At 41.7% G+C, this 25,634-nt stretch overlaps 1 protein-coding gene across 2 annotated transcripts in view; it reads left to right on the top strand.

Annotated features, from left to right (window-relative positions):
* LOC124613112 (dynein regulatory complex subunit 4) overlaps positions 1–24,479 on the top strand; it is a 139,177-nt gene extending 114,698 nt beyond the window's left edge. For both annotated transcript variants that reach the window (XM_047141724.1, XM_047141723.1), the window contains exons 10-11: positions 14,289–14,498; positions 24,251–24,479. In XM_047141724.1, the coding sequence (XP_046997680.1) occupies positions 14,289–14,498; positions 24,251–24,436 (396 nt within the window). In that variant the 3' untranslated portion in view covers positions 24,437–24,479. The remainder of the gene's footprint in view (positions 1–14,288; positions 14,499–24,250) is intronic.
* The last annotated feature ends 1,155 nt before the right edge of the window (positions 24,480–25,634 follow it).

Below are 25,634 nucleotides of genomic sequence, written 5' to 3'. Positions count from 1 at the left end.
ACACAAAAAAACGAAATCACTGTGCTGTCTCATCCTATGTACACACCAGATCTGACCACGGTGGATTTTTTTATTATTTGTTTTTATTTCCAGAGTTGAAAACTACATTGAAAGGGTGAAGATTAGCAACAATATACGAGATAAAAGAAAATTCACAGATTGCGGTTCATGCAATCCAGCAAGAGGTGTACTAAGACTACTTCCGGAAGTGGAAACGGCATTGGGATCCGTGTATCTATTGTGGAGGAGAGTATTTCGAAGGAGACCATGCACAGTAAATAAATGGTAGTGTAAAAAAATTTGTGGACAGAATTCCAGAATTTTTTGAACAGATGTCAGATTCGTATGGACTGTAGCCACATATGGAAGTGATACATTGATGATACACAGTTTAGATAAGAAGAGAGTAGAAGCTTTTGAAATGTGGTGCTGCAGAAGAATGCTGAAGATGAGATGGGTAGATGAACTAATGAGGAGGTCTAAAGAAAATTGGGGAGAAAGAAATTTGTGGCACAATCTGACTAGAACAAGGGATTGGTTGGTAGAACACATTCTGTGATATCAAGGGATGACCAATTTAGTACTGGAGGGAAGTGTGGGGGAGGGAGGGTAAAAATTGTAAAGGGAGACCAAGAGATGAATACAGTAAGCAGATTCAGAAGGATGTAGGTTGCAGAAGTTACTTGGAGAGGCTTGCACAGGATAGAGTAGCACTGAGAGCTGCATCAAACCAGTCTTCAGACTGAAGACAACAACAGGTGCAGCATCTAAGAGATTATACCGAGTGAAAGGACGTAAACAATCCCACCTGCATGCCAATACACTGTGGGACATTTTTACGTAAAGCAGGCAAAACTGAGTTTTTTGGTTAACTTGTTCATGTGCTGGTGTCAGCTCAGTGTTTAATTCATCTTCATGCTTAGGGACTTCACACATGGATCCTCATCCAGTGCCTGCCCATTGATCTCTACTTTTTGATTTGTGTTAAGCTGCATAATATAGGTCTTTGTAAGTTTAAGTGTTAAACTATATGCTGTGTACCAGCTGTAAGCTTCTTCCATCAGTCTTCTGGCTGTAACTGGATTTTTTATTAGTATACTGCTGTGACTGGCAAGTACCACATTTTTGAAGAGACCTCCAGTGAGCTAGTAAAATTAAGTGAGGGCCAGCCAACAAACCTTACAGGGCACTATATGTAATGTTACCTTACTCCAAATTTAGTCTTATGCTTCTTGTATCATTTGTTAATCTGACCCTTTGTTTTCTGTTGTTAAGATAAAATCCCATCCACATGATGGGAAAGTCTTTAACACCATACCACTTGTTTCCATAGTAGAATTATGTGTTTTACTGAATCAGCTAAGGTGGCTCTTGATATTTTGAGGATTTTATGATGTTATGTCATCAATAAACTGAAAATCAGACAATGAGTAATTGTTATTTAACATATCACTGCAGCTGAAAAAAAAAATATATGTTGACTCAGAGATTGGTTAAAAATGTCAGACTGATGATGCTAGTGTTGCCACCATAAAATTATTTCAGATGAATACACTGCTGCAAGAAGTTTACCACTTATTGCGCATTAAGGTTCTCCCCATCTCCTTCCCCTATATCCCCCCTCAGAAATTACAACCTTACATTTCGCTCTTCAGTTGAGGCAGTTTTCTTATAACACAGAGGTTAAAGACATAATTGTAAGAATCAACTGAACCACACATGATATGATGACATGTCTCTTAACTCCAGTTCATATTTTACATTTTGTTAATTGAAGCTAAAGGCCAGTTTTCTGCATGGGTCTGTGCATGGTAGTAAAAATGAAAATGCACTGTAGAATGCTGGTTTTTAATGAATGCAAATCACATTTGTAATATATTGATTGAACCAAGCTGACATAAGGGTAGAAGTGCTAAAAATATATTAAAATTTAGCATTAGTGTCTCAAAGTTAAAATTCAGTGGAATGTTACTGTTAAATACATCTGACAGTAGCATTTTACTTGGGAAGTACATACCCAAAATCAAATTTTGTCAGGGCCAAAAATGGGAGAGATGGGACCCTCCCCATATTGCTGACATATTTGCCAATGGTGGTGATCCACTGAAGTGCAGAACAATGATTCCTAGCTGAGCATAATGTGATGTCATTTATCAGCAGTCCATGCTTACCAGTCAAGACATCACTCCAGACACAAATATTCATGTTGGTGTGTTAACAGCTCCCTATGCATTGGATGATAATTCCCTAGTTTGCCTGCTGCTAGTCTCTGACCAGTGATGCAGAATGACACCAAATGTTGCATGGAGTCCTTTACTTTCACTCAGATGGAAGGAACAGATGTGGTTGGTGCATGATATGGAGATCTGTCCTTGTGGTGGTCAGATGTGATCAATTGGAACCTTGACAATGAGAATTCCTGCCCTCACATCTGCAAGCAGTCCACAATGAGGCCTCCTTCAAACTGTGTCAGATGCTGATAACCCTGTCTCACAGGAGAATGCAACATCTCCGTATCCTCCACAGTCATTACTCAACATCTGGTACTGTTCACCTTTTGAACCTTACCGGGTTGTGTAACAACTCTAAAATATGATCAAAAATTATGCAAGACCCAAAGCAATTAAAGATTTTTGGCTGCTAGTAGTCACTGATTTGTATCAATGGGGCAAGTTGAAAATTTGTACCAGATCAGGGTGAGAAGCTGCTTACTAGGTAAATGCACTGACCACTATGCCATCTGGACACAATGGTCACTCCAACTGCATGAACTATGCTAGCACACCTCCTGTCAGATCCAAATTCTCAAATTATACCACACAACTGTTGTTGTGCCCCTTCTAGGGTAGTCTGTGCGTTTGCAATGACCAATGTGCCTGGATGGCGTAGTGGTCAGCGTATGTGCCCAGTGAACAGGAGACCTGAGTTTGAATTCTGGCCCAGCACAAATTTTCAGCTTGCACCATCGATATAAATCAGTTCCCACTGGCAGCTAAAGTCTTTAATTTCTTTCTGTTTTGATTCATAGTTTTCGCGGGATCGAAAAGGTGTCTATTCTTTTCGACATCTCTGAAGGAACAGACACCACATATGTGTAACATTAATTCACTCTGGCAGTTGTTGTACCTGTCATAGAGATTTGCAAATCTAGTCATTCTGATACCTGCCAGTTGTGTGTACATGTACAGAGTTATATTGATCTCCGACCAAGTCTTCTGGCTGATTCACTTTTTTTTTCTCAGATTGTGTATAATAAAATCAATCAGCATAAATTTGAACAAAAAGTTGACATTATCATCTGTGACTAAGGCAGCAGATGACAAACCAACAGTTACGGCTATGGAAAAAAGCGATGTTGCGGTAGGTAGATTTATGATTGCTGCCAGTGCAGCATAGTGAATTGCCAAAGTAAAGAATACTATACATCTGTTCAAGAATTAATTTTCGCTCTGCATGGGCATGCACACTGATATGGAACTTCCTGGAAGAGTAAAACTGTTTGCCATACTGGCACTCAAACCCATGATCTTTCCCTTTCATGGGCAAGTGCTCTCCCAGGTGAGCTACCTGGGCTACTTCTGGAAGGAAGGAGTGCTAGTTCTGCAAGTTTTGCAAAAGAACTTCTGTGAAACTTGGAAGGCAGGAGATTAGGTACTGGCAGAAGTAATGCTGTGAGGATGGGTCATGAACTGTGTTTGGGTAGCTCAATAGTGAGGTCCATCTTTGCAGACGCGACACCATGTAGTGCGGTACAGATGGGCCCAACAACATGCTGAATGGAATGCTCAGTATTGGCGTCACGTTCTCTTCACCGATGAGTTTCGCATGTGCCTTGAACCAGACAATTGGAGATGTGTTTGGAGGCATCCCGGTCAGGCTGAACGCCTTAAACACACTGTCCAGTGGGTGCAGCAAAGTGGAGGTTCCCTGATGGTTTTGGGTGACATTATGTGGGGTCGATGTGCGCCGCTGGTGGTCATGCAAGGCGCCGTAACGACTGTACAATACACGAATGCCATGCTCCGACTGATAGTGCAACCATATCAGCAGCATATTGGCGAGGCATTCGTCTTCATGGACGACAATTTGCGCCCCCATCGTGCACATCTTGTGAATGACTTCCTTCAGGATACTGACATCACCCAACTAGAGTGACCAGCATGTTCTCCAGACATGAACCCTATCGAAAATGCCTGGGATAGATTAAAAAAGGGCTGTTTATGGATGATGTGACCCACCAACCACTCTGAGGGATCTACGCCGAATCGCCGTTGAAGAGTGGGACAATCTGGACCTACAGTGCTTTGATGAACTTGTAGATAGTATGCCACGACGAATATATGCATGGATCAATGCAAGAGGAAGTGCTATAAGGTATTAGAGGTACTGGTGTGTTACAGCAATGTGGACCACTATCTCTGAAGGTCTCGCTGTATGGTGGTACAACATGCAATGAGTGGTTTTCATAAGCAGTAAAAAGGGCAGAAATGATATTTATGTTGATCTATATTCCAGTTTTCTCTACAGGCTCCAGAACTCTCGGAACCGAGGTGATGCAAAACTTTTTGTGTGTATAATGGCAAGACAGAGATTTTGGAACAAGATGATAAATTGTAAGACATTTCCAGGGGCCAATATGGACTCTTACTACAGTGTGTTGGTTATGAACTGTAGATTAAAAACGAAGAAATTACAAAAAGATAGGAAATTAGGGAGGTGGGACCTGGATAAGTTGAAAGAACAAGAGAGTTTTAAAAAGGTAGAAAATTAAAGGGGTGGGACCTAGATAAGTTGAAAGAATGAGCGAGTTTCGAAGGGGGCATTAGACAACAATTGGCTGAACCAGGGGAAAGGCATATAGTGGAAGACGAATGGGTAGCTTTGAGAAATGAGATAGTGAGAGCGGCAGAGGAACAGACAGGAAAAGAAAACAAGGCCTAGTAGAAATCCTTGGATATTGTGGGAGATGCTGAATTTAACTGACGAGAGGAGAAAATATAGAAAAGCAGCAAATGAAGCAGGCAAAAGGCAATAAAAACGTCTAAAATGAGATTGACAGGAAGTGCAAAATGGCTAGGCAGAAATGGCGAGAGGGCAAATATAAGAATTCGAATCATATTTCACTAAGGGATGGATAGATACCACCTACAGGAAAATTAAAGAAGCCTTTGGAGAAAAGAGAAGCAGCTGTATGAGTATCAACAGCTCAGATGGAAAACCAGTGCTAAGTAAAGAAGGGGAAGCTGACAGAGAGAAGGAATATATAGAGGGTCTATACATGGGAGACAAATTTTGAAGGCAACGTTATAGAAAGGGAAGAGGATGTAGATGTAGATGAGATGGGAATATGATGCTGTGAGAAAAGTTTGACAGAGAACTCAAAAACCAAGTTGAAACAGGACCCTGGGGCAGACGACATTCTTTCAGAACTATTGATAGCCTTTAAAGAAACGGTCGTAGCAAAACTATTCCATCTGGGTTGCAGGATGTACGAAACAGGCGAAATACTTTCAGACATCGAGAAGAATGCAATAATTCCAGTTTCGAAAAAAGCACATGGTGGCAGGTATGGATATTATCAAAATATCAGTTTAATAAGTCATGGTTGCAAAATATTACCTCGAATTCCTCATAGATGAATGGAGAAACTGGTAGAAGCTGACCTCAGGGAAGACAAGTTTGGATTCCGGATAAACATAGGAACACACAAGCAATACTGACCCAACGACTTCTCTTAGAAGATAGAGCAAGGAAAAGAAAACCTACATTTACAGCGTTTGTAGGCTTGGAGAAAATTTTTGACAATGTGGACTGGAGTACTCTCCTTGAAATTCTGAAGGTAGCAGGGGTAAAATATGCTGAGTTGACAAAAGTCGTGGGATAGCGATATGGACGTATACAGGTGACAGTAGTATCACGTATACGAGGTATAAAAGGACAGTGCATTGGCAGAGCAGTCATTTGTACTCAGATGATTCACGTGGAAAGGTTTCCGATGTGATTGTGACCGCACGGTAGGAATTAACAATGTAGGATGGTAGTTGGAGCTAGGCGCATATGACAACGTATTTCACAAATCATTAGGAAATTCAATATTCCGAGATCTGCCATACAGTGTCAAGAGTGTGCCGAAATAACAAATTTCAGGCATAACCTCTCACCATGGACAATGCAGGGCTTCACTTAACAGGCAATAGCAGTGGCGTTTGCATAGAGCTGTTAGTGCTAACAGACAAGCAACATTGCGTGAAATAACCACAGATTCAATGTGGGACATATGACGAACATATCCATTAGGACAGCATGGCGAAATTTATTGTTAATGGGCTATGGCAGCAGTCGACCAACGTGAGTGCCTTTGTTAACAGCACGACCTCCCTTGCAGTGCCTCTCCTGGGGTCATGACTATATTGGTTGGACCCTAGACGCCTGAAAAACTGTAGCCTGGTTGGATGAGTTCCAATTTCAGTTGGTAAGTAGTGATGCTAGAGTTCAAGTGTAGTGCACACTGCATGAAGACAAGGACTCAAGTAGTCAACAAGGCACTATGCAAGCTGATGTTGACGTCAAAATGGCGTGGGCTGTGTTTATGCGGAAAAGACTGGGTCCGCTGGTCCAACAACCAAATGAGAACATTAGCAGCCATTCTTGATCTTCATGTTTCTGAACAGTGATGGAATCATTGGATGGCAGTGATCGATATCATGGGTCACAGTTGTTTATGATTGGTTTGAAGAACATTCTGGACAATTCAAGCGAATGATTTGACTTCCCAAATCACTCGATAGGAACACTGTCAGACATTTATGGGACATAACCAAGAGGTCACTTCGTGCACAAAATCCTGCATCAGCAACATTTTCACAGTAATGGATGACTGTAGAGACAGCGTGGCTCAGTATTTCTGTAGGGAACCTGCAACGACCTGTTGAGTCCATGCCATGTCCAACTGCTGCACTACGCCAGGCAGGAGGAAATCAGATATGATATTAGGAGGTATTCCATGACTTTTGTCGCCTCAGTGGACAGGGAATGGAAGGCTATTTACAACTGTACAAAGACCAGACAGCAGTTATAAGTGTAGAGGAGCATCAGTGGGAAGTACTGATTGAGAACAGAGTGAGACTGGGCTGTAGCCTCTCCCTGATGTTATTCAATCTGTACACTGAGTTTAGGAAACGAAAGAAAAATTTAGAATAGGTTTGTGGAGAAGAAATAAAAATTTTGAGATTTGCTGATCATATTGCAATTCTGTCAGAGACAGCAAAGACTTGTAAGAGCAGTAAAGACTTGGAAGAGCAGTTGAATGGAATAGACAGTGTTTTGAAAGGAGGATATAAGATGAACATCAACAAAAGCAAAACAAGGACAATGGAATGTAGTCAAATTAAATCAAGTGATGCTGGAGAAATTAGATTAGGAATCGAGACAGTAAAAGTATTTTATGAGTTTTGATATTTGGGCAGGAAAATAACTGATGATGGCTGAAGCAGAGAGGGTTTAAAACTTAGACTGTCAATGGGAAGAAAATTGTTTCTGAAGAAGAGAAATTTGTTAATATCGAATATAGGCTTAAGCATTAGGAAATATTTTCTGAAGGTATTTGGAGTGTAGCCACCTATGGAAGTGAAACATGGAGGATGGACAGTTTAGACAAGAACAGAACAGTGGCTTTTGAAATGTGGTGCTACAGACAAATGCTGCAGATTATATGGGTAGATCACGTAAATAATGAGGAGGTCCAAACAGAATTGGGGAGAAAAGAAATTTGTGGCACAACCTGACTAGAAGAAGGGATTGGTTGGTAGGACAAATTCTGTGACATTAAGGGAGGCATGTGCAGTAAAAATCGTAGAAGGAGACTAAGAATGAATGCAGTGAGCAGAATCAGAAGGACGTAGGTTGCAGTAATTATTTAGAGATGAAGCGGCTTGCACAGGATAGAATAGCATGGAGAGCTGCATCAAACCAATCTTTGGACTAAAGAAAATGAGTGATTAGACTAATTGTGGTTCATCAGTGAGTTTGAGTATGGCTGTTACAACACCAGAAAGGACTGACGACCCTTATGACGATATGTCAGTTCTGCTTTGGCAGAAGCAAAGAACGCGGAGATGGGTAGCCAGACGTGCGAGAGAAAGACAGGGCCTATTCCCCTGCACCGCTCCTCTCCCAGGTGGCCTAAATTCTGGTCTATTTACGCATGTAGGTGACTTCGTCTATAATAACTTTGAAGTCATTGATATGTTCTTTGATGTAGACATATCCTTCAAAATTCCATGATGATTTAGCAGTAATCCTCTTAATACTTGTTGGGTGATAAAGAGACTCTTATGCCACACGTTGCTGATGTATACAGAACTGTAGGCTGTGCTGCCCTCTGGTGCATGCTCATATAATTGTGACCGAAACTGTAATGGGCGCTGCGAATAAATCTGTGAGCTGAAGTTACTGTGCTGAATTCCTTTAAATACAAGCAAGAAGCAATACTTTGGTGCTGAAACCCGGGAATATATGAAGAGATTAAGTGCTTCTACACGTACAAGAGGATTCAGTGCCGGCAGAGATGATTTTGAGCGGCTTAAATCTCAAAATACGATCACTCCCGGCACGTTCAGTACACGCAGATAAATCGCGGCATTGCAGTGCTGCAAGCACAAGGACATTACTGACTGTTTCCGTTTGTATATCGTGTTACTTGGTGCGTGCTTGATGGTGGTAGGGCTATATTGTGCATTTGGCGTAATATTTACACATTACAAAGAGGACTGCTAAAGTATTGGTAGGCTGCAGTGCCATCTGTTAGCAAGAACGAGCAGTTCTAAGGGTTGCAAACGGTGAATATTGCACAGCAATGCCATCTCTTAGTGATAGTGGACATCCCATTATGGGGTGACTTACACAGACGCACTTCTGCCCTAACTGCGACGGAAGTGGACGTTCGAACATCACGCATTTTGTAAGCTAAATAAACGCGTTCGATCTTTCTACACTACCAGTGGATGTCAGACACTGTCAAGAGCACTTGCGGAAAACATTAGAAGAGCCTGTCACACTCAGTGACTGCATACAGGATATGCTGGATGACACAGAATGTGAGGTCAACAAAGAAGCTTGTGAAAACTATACTGACAAATGCAATGCACCATCTAAATGGTGGAAGGTGCTTTAGGAGGAGCACATTCAGGGCACAGAAATGCAACTGATATGCGTTTGCCACCCTCAGCAGCTTGCCAGCATGCCTATGTGGACCTCAAGTTGCCTCCTGTCGTACTGAATCCCTTCTCAGGTGAACACGATTCTGGGAGCACTTCACAGCTTCCATAGGTGAAAATTCAATGTTGTCGCCTGTGAACAAGCACATAGTCCTCTATGGATATTCATATGGGGATCCCAAGGATTTGGTCGATGGGATTGCTGTTACAACTGACACATATGGGCAGACGAAGCAAATATTGAAATCCAAGTATTGGGATGAGAACAGGATTATACAGAGCCACAATGATATCTTGGAGAATCTTAATTCTTCTATTTCCAGCAGTCCAGAGACTCTCAACACCACCTATACTTAGTGCCATAAGCGGATTCAAGCACGAAGAGCACTAGGAGAGGATGTGAATTCTCATGGGAGAGTGCTTGTCCCCAAACTTCTACATGCATTCTAGGAAGAAATTTGCAGAAACTGGCTTAGCCACGAAGGCAAAACATCGAAGAAGATAATCTCTCACAACCCATGGAGTTTCTCAACGATGAGATCGAGAGAGCCATCACCACAGGCAGAATATGTGTCTGAAGAAAACAACCATTGCTTCTTTTGCCTTAGACGTGGCCACAACTAATCTCAGTACTTTAAACAGATAAATGCATCCTGTGCAAAATGTAAGGGTGAGCACCACATTTCCATCTGCAATAGCAACCTCATGACGAGAACAAGATTGAAGCGATGACCTCCAGTTTCTCATACTTACAAACTGCTCTTGTCAGTACCAAAGAACCAGGCACTATGAACAAATTGACACATGCCATCTTAGACACAGGGAGTCAGTCAAGTTTTATACATCATTCACTTATAGAATCTCCCCAACTTTTCGTCATCTGCAGAACTCTGGAGATAATGACATTTGAGCCATCCTGAAAATCATCCCTGTGAAGGAGGAAGGTTAATTTCGATATGATGGGATATTCTGTCAACGCCCATGTATCAGTTGAAGCTTTTGAAAGCAGCAACAGTTCTCACATCTGCCGACAGTACCAGAAGATGCAGTAGACATGGTCTTGATGGAGGGTACGTAACTGGCCAATCCAAGAGGGGACACTGAATATCTACCTACTGATGTCCTCACTCGGGCAGATTATTACTGGAAAATTGTGACCCTGGGTTAACCAAATAAGGTATCTCAGACATTGGTTCTCCTTCCCATAACCTTCGGTTCTGTTCTTAGTGGAAACGGAACTGGTACTGCAGTGAACAAGGCAACTGTCAACTTCATTCAGTGTAGCTGCATTGAGATATCTGATGAGACGGTAAACCGTTTTTGGGACAGGAGATAATTGGCACAACAGAGCATCAAGAGTGAGCACTGACATCCATACACCACCCCGTCTGACAAGAGTTCTGACAGTCATACCACATGGAGGATGGCTGCAGTATTGTATGCCTGCCTCAAAAGGAGGATGTATTTTCCTCTAGCAACCACACTACTGCTGAAGCATGTCTGTGTTCCTTACAAAATAAGTTGCGAGGGAATGAAGAACTGAAACTCATTTATCACGAGACCATGTCAAATTACAGTAGGAGGCGTCAGGCAGAAGTTGCATCTGAGGACTACACAGTTGTATGCCGTTTTTACCTGCCACACCACATTGTGAAGAAAATGCAGCAGTGGAAGCATCAAATACGGGACTGTGTTCGGTGTATTATCACATGAACCAGACTCTCCATCTTTGAATGATGATCTCAAAACAGGATCAAATTTACTGCCATATTTACTTGCCACCTTGTTAAAATTGTGCAAATTTCCGATGGGGATAGTCTGTGATGTGGACCAAGCAGTTTTACAATAGGTCTTGAATGAACAAGACAGAGATCTCACCGGGTGCTTTTGGTATCTTGTTGAACAAACTGAGAATGGTGTCTACACTGTGACAGACAATGAGATAACATATCATTTCAAATATTTACCATTTGGACTTGCACCAAAGCCATGCCTTTTGTCAGCTGCTGTAAGGAAGCTAGCACCACTAAATAGTGACAAATATCCATGAGTGTCAGCACTAATTGACAATTACATTTTCATGGACAGTTCTGTAATTAGTGCGATAGTGAGGACACAGCAACTATTTACCACGAACTAATAATACTCTTCCAGTAAATAAGTCATCCACTTTCCAAATGGACAACTAATTTGAAGGACTTGAAGGCAATACGGCATGCCAAGAGTCTTGGAACCAAGCCCACATCACAAATTTTGGGAATCAATTCGAATACAGAAAATGACTCCATTCCGCTGACTACCAGAGGATAGGAGGAGATATGAAAGACAAACCGACAACCAAGAGAAATGTTCTTCGAGCAGCTGCTGAATTCTGTGACCCTTTTGGTCTGTTAACACCCTTTGGGGTCATTGCTAAACTCATCTACCGAGACATGTGGCTAAGATGTCTTGCAGAGCAGGAAGTTTTGCCCTCGGATATTGCATGTAGTTGGCACTCTTGGGTCTCAAAGCTTCATCACTTGTCATTGTAGCACATTGTCAGATGGACAGGTGTGACAGACAAAAGTGATTCTGCAGAAGTGCATGTGTTCTGTGATGCATCAGAAAGAGTCACTGCTGCTGTTCTGTACGTATGGACAGCCACTGAAGTTGGTTACATAGCACATATTGTTTGCTGCAAGAATATCTTGGTACCAATCAAGAAAGTAATCTTATCTGGGTTGGAATTGCTTGCCACATTGGTTGGCATATGATGCCTTTGCTACTTTTGCCAGGAAACAGGATCTGATGGCAATAAGTCACCTTGGAGTGGATATGAAATCATCAAAACAAATGGAAAACCTTCATTTGCGTTTGGATAAGAGAAATACTGGCTTACACTGCACCCAGCCAATGGAGGCATCGTCCTGGTGGTCAAAATCCTGCAGATCATCTCACATGGGGGCTGGAGGCAGACATGCTACCAGCACTTGACATTTGGTCCACCATGGTTTTCAGAAGACAGGCAGTCATGGTCACTGAACATCTGGCCCCACCTAAATTAATGCCAGAAGCCAAAATCTGGACAAATGTCACTGTGGTTGCCATTACCAAACCACTGTCAACATTTCAAAATATAGTCCCTACTGGCGAATACTTCACATAACTACCCTTGTATTTCAGTTTATTGAGAGTACAAAGTACAAGATTAGAAACACTGATAGTTTGAGAGCTCTGGAATTACACAATGCCTGAACATATTGGATCAGAGTTCAAGAGGAGCTATTCACTACCAAACTCTCAGCATTGTGTAAGGGAGAACCCGGAGCATCAGGGATAGCTCGATACAATCCTTTTCTGTTGGATGATGCGATTTGGCTCAGTGGCACATTACAACGCACTGCAATATCCAATTCAGAGAAACATCCAATTACTCTGGACAGAAGTCATAAGTTCACGGAACTTCTCATTGTACACATGCTTGTAAGGCTGCACCATCTCAGAGTATGCATCATACTACAAGAACTATGCGAAGCATTTTAGATTTTTTGAGGACAACAATCTGTTCAGAGAGTTCTCCACTTTTGCCTGCCATGTGCTAGACAATCCCCAGTCATCGATAGGAAGGAATGGAGGCTCCATATCCAATAAGCAGAGTTCAACCTGCAAGACCATTTGAAATAACTGGAATTAATTTTTCTGGATGATTATATGTTAAAATTGGTCATCACCTCAAGAAGTCGTACATGGTCTTGTTCATATACGTCACAACGTATGCAACTCACATTGATATTGTCACCGATATGCTCACCGATACATTTATAATGGCCATGCAATGCTTTGCAGGACGTAGAAGCCTGTCACGCACTGTTTACTCAGACAATGCTACAATATTCCATGCAACCAACACTGAACTGTCTGAGCTCTTCAAAATGTCCAGCTTACTGACATATGGTATTACTGTGCCCACAATGGACTCACCTGGAAGTACATACCACCACAGGCAGCTTGTTGGGGAGGTTGGTGGGAATGCATGATAAGCTCCATCACACGTTGCTGGAGGGAGGTGCTTGATCGCTCTCAAGTTGGTGAAGAGAGCTAGAACATCATTTTTATAGGACTAGAAGCAGAAATAAACTCAAGACCCTTCACGCAAGGAGCGAGTGATACACCATTGGCACCAACCCACTTTCTAAATGGTGGAAAACTAGTAACCATTCCATGTGCACCAGAACCAGCAGCTACAATGGATTTTGCCATGCAGTTCTGACTAAGACAAAAGGTCAACGAGGACATTTGGTGCAGGTGGCAAAATGAATACCTCCTCCTGCTAGGACGCTACCATAAGGTGGAAAAATATCCCTCAAGAAGAACAATGAGAGTTCGAGAAGGACATGAAACCATGGTTCTTGTGGAAGAAAGCAGTGGTGGAAGAGGTGTGGCCCAGCTGAAATGACAAAAAGATTGCAAAATAAGATCATCATTCTCTGGCAGCCGGATAGCACAAAGATCTGTCGACCAGTGCAGCTGCTCATCCCTCTCGAGATAGACCAGGGTAGGGAGGATGTTGGGGAATAAGAGACACTTATGCCATCTGTTGGTGTTGTATTCAAAACTGTAGACTGTGCTGCCCTCTGTAGACTGAAACTCTAATGGACGCTGTGAATGCATCTGTGAGCTGAAGGTACTGTGTTGAATTCCTTTCAAATACTAGTAAGTAGCAACAATAATTTCCTTGGCATTGTTTTCCTCATTTTTGTGCACCTCGAAATTTAAATGTTTTCTCGAAAACTGATCAGTATTGGATTTTTACTGCTTTACCTTCCATTTTTGACAGTTACACCAGTAAACACTACGGTCACAGGTTCGAATCCTGCCTCGGGCATGGATGTGTGTGATGTCCTTAGGTTAGTTAGGTTTAAGTAGTTCTAAGTTCTAGGGGACTAATGACCTGAGATGTTAAGTCCCATAGTGCTCAGAGCCATTTGAACCAGTAAACAAACCAACATACATTATATCTCATTGCAATACATTATAAAATATTCAGTATATTGCCCAACATTTAACCATTTTTGCTTATTGTTTTTACGACAGCTGCAACATGAAAGAGATGAAATACACCATCGCTTCGTCACTGCGATAATGGAACTGCAACAGAAAACTGGCTTAAAGAATGTTTTACTGGAGAAGAAATTGTCGGCGATTACTGGCATGCTGGAGCAGAAGGAAGCTGAGTTAGGCGAGATTCTGTCAGCTGCAAATCTGGATCCTACCACTGTCGGCGCCATCAACAAGAAATTCGAGGTGAGCTGACGTTACATATCCATCATCAAACATTTGAACTGTGGTCCATATCGGAACGGGTGCTCTACCAATATTTCGAAAAATGGGAGAGAGGCAATAGCAGATTGAAAATGTATTTAAAGGGGTAAAACATTTCCGTGGAAAGCAGTCCAGCAAGCTGTTCCAACGCCCACTCTGCTACAGAATGAGGTTTTCATTATTGTGGTTTGTTATCAAGTCAGAAGATCGATTTGATCATGCTTCTTTATCCCCGCTTACCTATTACAACCTAAATACATTGGAACCTGTTTACTGTAGTATAAAAAAATAAAAAAAATAATAAAAAAAATAAAAAAATAAAAAAACCTTTTGTCTCTCACTACGAGTTCCCCCCACTCCCACCTCCACCACTTCCCTCTCACCCGTATACTTTTCCCTTCATTACCTAAGAGACGATTCATTGATGCTACAAGATGTGCACTGCCAACCGATCCCTTCTTTTAGTTAAGTTGTACCATAAATTTGTTTTCTCTCCAGTTCGATTGAGTCTCTCTTTTCGAATTTCGCGTAGTATCTTACTTCCCCCTAAATATCACAATAACTATGACCATTAACGAAATGATGAGCATGCCATAACCTGACATATAAAGCTATAAGTAAAGTATAAGCTCCCCCCTCCCCCCCCCCCCCCTCCATGAACCATGGACCTTGCCATTGGTGGGGAGGCTTGCGTGCCTCAGCGATACAGATAGCCGTACCGTAGGTACAACCACAACGGAGGGGTATCTGTTGAGAGGCCAGACAAACGTGTGGTTCCTGAAGAGGGGCAGCAGCCTTTTCAGTAGTTGCAAGGGCAACAGTCTGGATGATTGACTGATCTGGCCTTGTAACAATAACCAAAACGGCCTTGCTGTGCTGGTACTGCGAACGGCTGAAAGCAAGGGGAAACTACGGCCGTAATTTTTCCCGAGGGCATGCAGCTTTACTGTATAATTAAATGATGATGGCGTCCTCTTGGGTAAAATATTCCGGAGGTAAAATAGTTCCCCATTCGGATCTCCGGGCGGGGACTACTCAAGAGGATGTCGTTATCAGGAGAAAGAAAACTGGCGTTCTACGGATCGGAGCGTGGAATGTCAGGTCCCTTAATAGGGCAGGTAGGCTAGAAAATTTGAAAAGGGAAATGGATAGGTTAAAGTTAGATATAGTGGGAATTAGTGAAGTTCGGTGGCAGGAGGAACAAGACTTCTGGTCAGGTGACTACAAGGTTATAAACACAACGTCAAATAGGGGTAATGCAGGATTAGGTTTAATAATGAATAGGAAAATAGGAACGCGGGTAAGCTACTACAAACAGCGTAGTGAACGCATTATTGTGGCCAAGATAGATACGAAGCCCACGCCTAATATAGTAGTACAAGTTTGTATGCCAGCAGATGACGAAGAAATTGAAGAAATGTATGATGAAATAAAGAAATTATTCAGATTGTGAAGGTAGACGAAAATTTAATAGTCATGGGTGACTGGAATTCGAGTGTAGGAAAAGGGAGAGAAGGAAATGTAGTAGGTGAATATGGATTGGGGATAAGAAATGAAAGAGGAAGCCGCCTGGTAGAATTTTGCACAGAGCACAACTTAATCATAGCTAACACTTGGTTTAAGAATCATGATAGAAGGTTGTATACATGGAAGAACACTGGAGATACTAAAAGGTATCAGATAGATTATATAATGGTAAGACAGAGATTTAGGAACCGGGTTTTAAATTGTAAGACATTTCCAGGGGCAGATGCGGACTCTGACCACAATCTATTGGTTGTGACCTGTAGATTAAAACTGAAGAAACTACAAAAAGGTGGGAATTTAATGAGATGGGACCTGGATAAACTGAAAGAACCAGAGGTTGTACAGAGTTTCAGGGAGAGCATAAGGGAACAATTGACAGGAATGGGGGAAAGAAATACAGTAGAAGAAGAATGGGTGGCTTTGAGGGATGAAATAGTGAAGGCAGCAGAGGATCAAGTAGGTAAAAAGACGAGGGCTAGTAGAAATCCTTGGGTAACAGAAGAAATATTGAATTTAATTGATGAAAGGAGAAAATATAAAAATGCAGTAAATGAAGCAGGCAAAAAGGAATACAAACGTCTCAAAAATGAGATCGACAGGAAGTGCAAAATGGCTAAGCAGGGATGGCTAGAGGACAAATGTAAGGATGTTGAGGCTTATCTCTCTAGGGGTAAGATAGATACTGCCTACAGGAAAATTAAAGAGACCTTTGGAGATAAGAGAACCACTTGTATGAACATCAAGAGCTCAGATGGAAACCCAGTTCTAAGCAAAGAAGGGAAAGCAGAAAGGTGGAAGGAGTATGTAGAGGGTCTATACAAGGGCGATGTACTTGAGGACAATATTATGGAAATGGAAGAGGATGTAGATGAAGATGAAATGGGAGATACTATACTGCGTGAAGAGTTTGACAGAGCACTGAAAGACCTGAGTCGAAACAAGGCCCCCGGAGTAGACAACATTCCATTGGAACTACTGACGGCCTTGGGAGAGCCAGTCCTGACAAAACTCTACCATCTGGTGAGCAAGATGTATGAAACAGGCGAAATACCCTCAGACTTCAAGAAGAATAAAATAATTTCAATCCCAAAGAAAGCAGGTGTTGACAGATGTGAGAATTACCGAACAATCAGTTTAATAAGCCACAGCTGCAAAATACTAACACGAATTCTTTACAGACGAATGGAAAAACTAGTAGAAGCCGACCTCGGGGAAGATCAGTTTGGATTCCGTAGAAATACTGGAACACGTGAGGCAATACTGACCTTACGACATATCTTAGAAGAAAGATTAAGGAAAGGCAAACCTACGTTTCTAGCATTTGTAGACTTAGAGAAAGCTTTTGACAATGTTAACTGGAATACTCTCTTTCAAATTCTAAAGGTGGCAGGGATAAAGTACAGAGAGCGAAAGGCTATTTACAATTTGTACAGAAACCAGATGGCAGTTATAAGAGTCGAGGGACATGAAAGGGAAGCAGTGGTTGGGAAGGGAGTAAGACAGGGTTGTAGCCTCTCCCCGATGTTATTCAATCTGTATATTGAGCAAGCATTAAAGGAAACAAAAGAAAAATTCGGAGTAGGTATTAAAATCCATGGAGAAGAAATAAAAACTTTGAGGTTCGCCGATGACATTGTAATTCTGTCAGAGACAGCAAAGGACTTGGAAGAGCAGTTGAACGGAATGGATGGTGTCTTGAAGGGAGGATATGAGATGAACATCAACAAAAGCTAAACGAGGATAATGGAATGTAGTCGAATTAAGTCGGGTGATGTTGAGGGTATTAGATTAGGAAATGAGACACTTAAAGTAGTAAAGGAGTTTTGCTATTTGGGGAGCAAAATAACTGATGATGGTCGAAGTAGAGAGGATATAAAATTTAGACTGGCAATGGCAAGGAAAGCGTTTCTGAAGAAGAGAAATTTGTTAACATCGAGTATAGATTTAAGTGTCAGGAAGTCATTTCTGAAAGTATTTGTATGGAGTGTAGCCATGTATGGAAGTGAAACATGGACGGTAAATAGTTTGGACAAGAAGAGAATAGAAGCTTTCGAAATGTGGTGCTGCAGAAGAATGCTGAAGATTAGATGGGTAGATCACATAACTAATGAGGAGGTACTGAATAGGATTGGGGAGAAGAGGAGTTTGTGGCACAACTTGACCAGAAGAAGGGATCGGTTGGTAGGACATGTTCTGAGGCATCAAGGGATTACCAATTTAGTATTGGAGGGCAGCGTGGAGGATAAAAATCGTAGGGGGAGACCAAGAGATGAATACACTAAGCAGATTCAGAAGGATGTAGGTTGCAGTAGGTACTGGGAGATGAAGAAGCTTGCACAGGATAGAGTAGCATGGAGAGCTGCATCAAACCAGTCTCAGGACTGAAGACCACAACAACAAAGTATAAGCTATTTACCGAATACTTTCTGTAAAATCGTTTGGGAAAGATTGCAGGTCATGCTCCTCGAATCTGTCATTGCCGACTGGCCGAAAGGTTTGACACTGTCGGCCTCCTCTTCCGAACAAACGAATGAACTTGCCCATTGCTTTGGACGAAAATTGGTCACTGCGCGTTGGCCATCGTATCCTGCATGGGCTCTACCTCTCTCAACGCTACACATACGCTCTAGTCTTCTTATGACCTCTGTTTCTTGTATTGATGCATTACATGGTAGATCCTCTACTACAAGTCATCTCGAAATGCGTTTTTTTGTGACGTTATTCCTTATCACTGCGTGACTTTTGTACTTTCACAGAACATCTAAGGACTCACAGATAATGCTGAAATGAGTCTGAAAGCTAGTTATCTTGTGTACCTTTTTCATGCTACCAATATTTACGGAGCTTCAAGCCTAACTCCTTTTCTACAACACAGAAACATAAAGTCGAAAGAGTATGAAAGCAACTTATGCATACGTAAAATGATCACATGATAAAGATTTCATGGTGCTACTTTGTCTAAACAGATCTCACTGGTCGCAAAAACACGAAAAGTTGCCGTCGTTAATCAAGCAAAGATTGTTGTTTAGGGAACTGGGTACGTGCTCCGGGCTTGATCAACAGCATCGAGAGAACGTCGCATACTTTTCGCTGTATGTGAGCTTCGCCCGTGCTATTCTGTAGAAATATGGTGTGGCGAGCATAATAATCTTTGCTAAGAATCATCAAGCAAGCTCATTATGCAAGAATTATGAAACTAGGAGTGCATAAACATAGACCTCATGGGCGATCTGGCAGAATGCAATGACGAAGCAGCGCGTCGTCTCGACAGAAAGGTTCCTAAGTAGGAGGTTCCTGAAAGCAAATACACGTTTTTTCCTGTCGAGAGATGCTTCAGAGAGACGGGACCCGTGATACTACATAACGGAGGGATGCTTGACAGACTTAATGTGAGGAAAGAAGGGATGTGCTACGTTTGGCAGATGAAGATCCACAGACGAGTACTGAAAACATACAAAATACTGTAGTGAAGTCGAAGTTTTTTGTTCGGCTTACTCTTGAGGTACTCGGTACCATCCGTGTCACGCTCAGCTTGTTTAAAAATCTGTATCTCTGGACTGTCAACAGCGCATTGTCTCTGGCAGGTGGATACGATAGTTATGCATTAATAATTACTCATTCCTGGTTATTCACTAATGAAGCGACTGTCAAACGCGACTGCGTTTTCAATAGACGTAATGCTCATATCTGGTTGACTGTAAACTCCTATTTCACAGCGGAACGAAACCATCAAGTAGAATTTTCAATGAATACCGGGCGCGACATTATTGGTAACAAATGAACTAGACCTAATTTTTACGATCCCAGCTATCTGGCGCAGACTATTTAAGATTACCGGAAGAGTTGGAAAACGTCCAGTTGACTGTTAAAAGTTTCCTATCTTCTGCGGCCAGCGACGAGAAAATGAACACACTAACCGCCGGAGTAACTACAGGTATATTGGAGACGATTCGAGTAGACAGCGTTTTGCCCCACAACCGCTGATACCGCTGTATGCCGAAGCCATGTTGTGTGAGATAGCTACGGCCAGACATTTACTGCAGTTGTCCGTTTCGTTGAGTTTTATGTACGCTGAATTGTCTTTGATGATGTATTTGTGTATCTGTCGTGGTGGTCGATTTGGACTGTCCTTGATATCTCCCAATGACGACAATTCACACAAATGTGTGTGAGTATATGTGCAGACACAAAACAAGTGACACACCAAACTAGGATTACTTTTGCCAGTAACTGGATTCGTGGTGTTGAACCTATGGCATTGCTCCCACAGTATGCAAACCTAAACTTTGATTGGGCCATTTGACAAATGTTGTGTACAAGACAGAAAAAGCAGAGCCCACTGAAATGCACCAAAGGATGTACTGTAAATTTGCATTTGTTCAGAAAAGGATATAGGTGCTCCAATGCGTGTGCACTTCATGGGAGTCAGTTTTCAGGCTGGAGGGGAACTGTTTCATTATGATTACTTTGTCAGAAGACTATGGTTTTGGTGATATACATTTATGAGTTTAATTTTGATTCTTGTTAGCTGTTATCAAAGACGACAGTTATTTTTGGTTGTATTGTGTGTCTGACAAGTAATGTGGTGAGGAAGTGAATGAACCAAATCTTGACGATACAGTTTAATTTCCTATAATTGTTATTACCTAAGATTACACAAACATGTGCTATTTATGACATTGAACAACAATATTCATTTTTTTTGTCAGTTCCTCTTCGAGCTGCATATCTACATTTACAACAAGTGCCCCTCGTGTTGTCTTCACGAACCAAAAAGTTTCGCATATGGCTGCTAATTTGACACGAGCGTGTAACTGTCAAATTATCTTGAATACAGTCTAGTCTGACAGTAAAAAGGAAAGAAATAATATGGAAGATATATTTCTGGTTTTCCGTCTTCGTTCAGGATTCCTTTTTTGACGTTTTGCACAATAAATTTAGCTGGAGAAGCAGTTTCGTATGGGCTAAGAGGGAGAGCTAGAATGGGAAGAGACATTTGGAATCACCTGTCACCTCAGAGCCGACCGTGGTACTAGGCACTTCAGTCCGGAACCGCGCGACTGCTACGGTCATAGGTTCGAATCCTGCCTCGAGCATGAACATGTGCGATGGCCTTAGGTTAGTTAGGTTTAAGAAGTTCTAAGTTCTAGGGAACTGATGGCCTCAGATGTTAAGTCCCATAGTTCTCAGAGCCATTTGAACCATTTGTCACCTAAGACATGAAGGTGATCGACAAGAAAGGGAAAAGTAACTGGGATTTCAAGGTGTCGTGAGAGGAGGGCTCAGTACAGCATGGAGAAAAACTAACCGTTAATAAAATCAGAGCAGGACGTCTAGTCGAGTAAAATTTACCAGATCAACGTAGGTCTGAAATGATCTGTTGTGGAGCTACTTTCGTAAAATGGCAGCCAAAAAGCGCCGAGCGCACTGTAGTCTGTTCGTTAAGCGAACATGTCTGGGTGTGTCTAGCAGTGCTGTTATCTCCGATTAACAAGATAGTGCAGCTGTGTTGTGCTGTTGTCGTTGTGCCCCACTGCCGTTGTTTCCGCGTACTTGATTTAATAATCATGCTTAACCCAGCAAACATCTCAAAAAGTCGCAACTAACGTAACCTGTTTGCTTTGGCAGTTCAATTGAAATTGTTATTTTCTGCTGCTTTAAGTAGTAGCTTCGTTCTTTATTATTATAGGTATTAGTTGGGAAAAATTATTTTAATGGACAAACTTTCGCACATTCATCGCCGATTTATTATGATTTTAAGTCCCCAACCCTACTCTGACATTATTATCAGGTTGTTGTTCTTCACCCTGTATACTGTGGCGCATGTGGTCATGGAATTTATTAATAATAATTTATGAAAGAACATTATTATTAATGTTCTTTCATAAAAATTACATGGAGAGAGGGGAAATCTTAAATTAAGAGACTTATCATCATGTATATGATAAGAAAAGTGATGAACTCATAAAATTATGAATGAATTGCTTTTCGTATTGTTATTTGGAGGCAGCCGAGAATTTGCAAAATTTTCCGAGGCTGAATAGGCACTCGAGAAATGGCAGTTTGAGTTGACACGGCACTCGAAAATATTGCTCTATAGACGAGACACCATCGCGTCTCAGTGCTGCGGGTCTTAAAGAATCCATCAGTAATTATGTTATTAATTATTTGTGTCGCAGGCTTAAAGGAGATTAAATTCTTCATTTGTGTAGCCACAGTGTGCCTGTTTGCTTTGCAATTATTAGAGGTGTTTGAAATCCGTCATTTTAACTATTAAAAATGCGTATTTTCCCGTGAGCATTTCATTTTATATATTTAAACTATCGTGTGGAATAAAACATACTTATTATTTTCTTTACTTCTAGATCTAAAAACTCCGGGTAGCAAAAGACATTAAAGTGTAGTTTTTACTTAGAGGATTTGTGTCTGGTTTACATTTAAGTCTGCGATGTTTTTGGCATAACTCGATGTCGGATCGCAGCACTACACATTTCTCGACGTAAAACACGACAGAATGCACCATTTGTTCAGTACCTACTCGTGGGTAACGTACACAGGCGTGTCCATATCCACCTTCAACCTCCTGTGAGATCCCCACAGGTGGGTACCACTGCAGCGTAAGTGCAAAGTACGGGAACATGAATTTGTTTGCCTATTGAGACAGCTGTGCTGGGAAGCTCGTAAATTGCTCAGTGCAATATTTCGACGCCCAATATAGTTTTGATCGAGCTCTGCGAACAATTATCTAAGCCGCACTCATTTCTGTGACGCAGTGCTGATTATCAGGATTGTGCGTTAACGAGCCGCAATTTGCAGCCGACTACAATTCTCAGCTCCTGCCCTGTTTGTTGTAGCGTGTTTGTTACCCACCACCAGATTAAGTCCAAACAAGGCGCCTGCAGTGGATGACAGGTCATCAGAATTACTGAGGTCCCCTGGAGAGTGTGCCATGATAAAACTATTCTACCTGGCGAGCAGGATATATGAACAGACGACACACCCTCAGACTTCAGTAGGAATGTAATAATTCGAATTTCAAAGAATACACATGCTGACAGGAGTGGATAGTAGTGAATTGTCAGTTTAATAAATCGTCGTTCAAAACACTGTGACGAATTATTTACAGAAGAATGGAAATCTGATTAAAAGCCAACTTGGGGAAGACCATTTTGGATCCCAGAAAAATGTAGGAACACAAGGAAATACTGACTATGACTTATCTTAGAAGATGGGTTGAAGGAAGGCAAATACACGTTTAAACAACTTTTGTCGACTTAGAGAGAGCTTTTGATGATGTTGATTAGAATACACTCCTTGAAATTCTAAAGCTAGCTGGGATAAAGTACAGGGAGTGAAACGTTATTTACAACTTTTGCAGAATTGGAGTGCAGTTATAACAGCTGAGAGACTTGAAAGGGAAGCAGTATTTGATAAGAGAATGAGGCAGGGTTGTTGCCTGTACCCAATGTTATACAATCCGTACATTGAGTAAGTAGTAAAGGCAAGCAGGAAGAAAATTGGGAAGGGTGCTAAAGCTCAAAGAGAAGAAATAAATACATTGGTTTTTGCTAATGATATTGTAATTCTAGCAGAGACTGCAGATGACTTGGAAGTTTACTTAAATGGGATGGATAATATCTTGAGAAGTATAAAAGTAAAACAAGGGTACTGATAATGTAATTTGGTCGAATTAAATCAGGTATTAAATTATTGGATGAGACACTAATTGTAGCACACGAGCTTCGGTATTTGGGCAGTAAAATAACTGACGATGGACCGAGTAGAGAAGATATGAACTTAACACTACCTTACGTCAGTGTAATAGTAATCTTCGTTTTGTTAAATTAATTTGTCTAAGATGTGTAAGAAAATGTGAGAACCAATAACCAATACCAAAAATAGTGTTTAATAAATATAATTATGAATGCTCAGTGTTGAATCAAGAAAAATCTATGTTTCCGATAAATCGCTGTTTCGTTGCCATCTCAGTTCTACGCATCCGTCATTCCGCACCTTGCACATTTGCACTCATGTATGGCCAGTACAAGTTCTGGCGGCATCCTAGTCAGGCGCCACTCTCAACTCTTTCATTTGCCATAGGGACAGAGCACTGTCTGTCCAACATACGAGCTATTTCTGATACAGTTGTTGACGAGTGAGCAGTAATTGTGCCATCGCACTTTTTATGTAATGGTGTCTTTGTGCAGGAGCTGCTGAAGCGGAAGAACGCTAAGATCCAAGACCTGCAGTACGAGCTGTCGCGGGTGTGCAAGGCACATGACGACCTGCTGGAGACGTACGAGGGTAAGCTGCGCAAGTACGGCATCCCGACAGAGGAGTTGGGCTTCACGCCGCTGCGCGCCACCCGCCAGCGTCACCAGGTTGCCGCCTGACGTGGAGACGCGGAGCCTATCTGTGTTTACATTACCTCTCGTTAACCTATACAACATGAATAAATAATTGTTCTCAGTTTCAGTTACAGCTTCTTCGTTAAAAATACGAGTGTTATTTTTTTAACCTCTGATCGGTCACGAAATGGAAACCACAGTGAAAATCAAAGATGGTTTATTTTTATCATTTAACTACACCTTCCAGCTGCTTCTCTACACAGTCACCGCTCAGACTTAGATATTTGTCGTAGCGTAGTTCCAACTTTCTAATCCTCTCACCATAGGAGGCAGGCCTGTGATTTCCTCATATTCCCCATGCTGGCCTGCATTTCGTTGTCTGTGCCAGCAGTTCATGTGAGCGAAGAGATTAAAATCACTCCAACCCAAGTCTGGGATGTATGGGTGATCAAACACTTCCCATCGGAAATGCTGCAGGATCGTCTTCGTTGCACCTGCAGTGTGCGGCCAAGAACTGTCGTGAAGAAAGAAATGCATGACTGGTGCGTTATGTGGGTTGCATGAAATCAGGCAAAACCCCTCAACAGGCTCTTCACACTTGGCAGTAGACACTATCGTTGTAGGCATTTTTACGTGCTCATTGTGCATTCAGGTGTGTCTTGATGCAATAGAAGGGCATGCTAGGGACACTGTGCATCACATGTGCTCACAGCTTCGCCAGATTTTCACTGTGATTTTAATTTCACAACATATCAGAGGGTGAAGAAAAAGTGGCCGTCATAATAAATGAAAATGCTGTGAGAAGAATATTTATGGAGAAAAGGTGCCAACGAGACCTCCTGTGTGATATGTGTCTAATACCCTGCTTTTTATTATGCTATATACATGAGCTTAATCGATGCAACAATTACTTCTTTCCTGTGCAGATCACCGAGTTTCTGTTTAGGCAGAAACTGTCATTTTTTAAGACTGCTTACGCATTATTTTCCATCATTGTTACTGATTTGCAGATAATTTTTAGCTTTTGGGCTGTACAACTAAAAGATATAGCTACAAGGTAAGGATTATTGCCGTTACTCTTGTTTCTGTGGTTTGATGCGATTTATGTCTCAGCATAGATGTGTATAATCTGTAATTGATTTTTCGTTTTGTTGATATAAGATTACGTCAGGGCTTCAGATAATATAACTGAGAGGCTGCTGCGATGGTAAAGTACGAGGGTAACCCCAAAAGTAGGGTCTTG

The sequence above is a fragment of the Schistocerca americana genome, chromosome 4, assembly GCF_021461395.2.
Source record: "Schistocerca americana isolate TAMUIC-IGC-003095 chromosome 4, iqSchAmer2.1, whole genome shotgun sequence".
In the NCBI taxonomy this organism is placed as follows: domain Eukaryota; kingdom Metazoa; phylum Arthropoda; class Insecta; order Orthoptera; family Acrididae; genus Schistocerca; species Schistocerca americana.
Note: the sequence above shows the minus strand (reverse complement) of the source record. Positions and strands in the feature narration are given on the sequence as shown.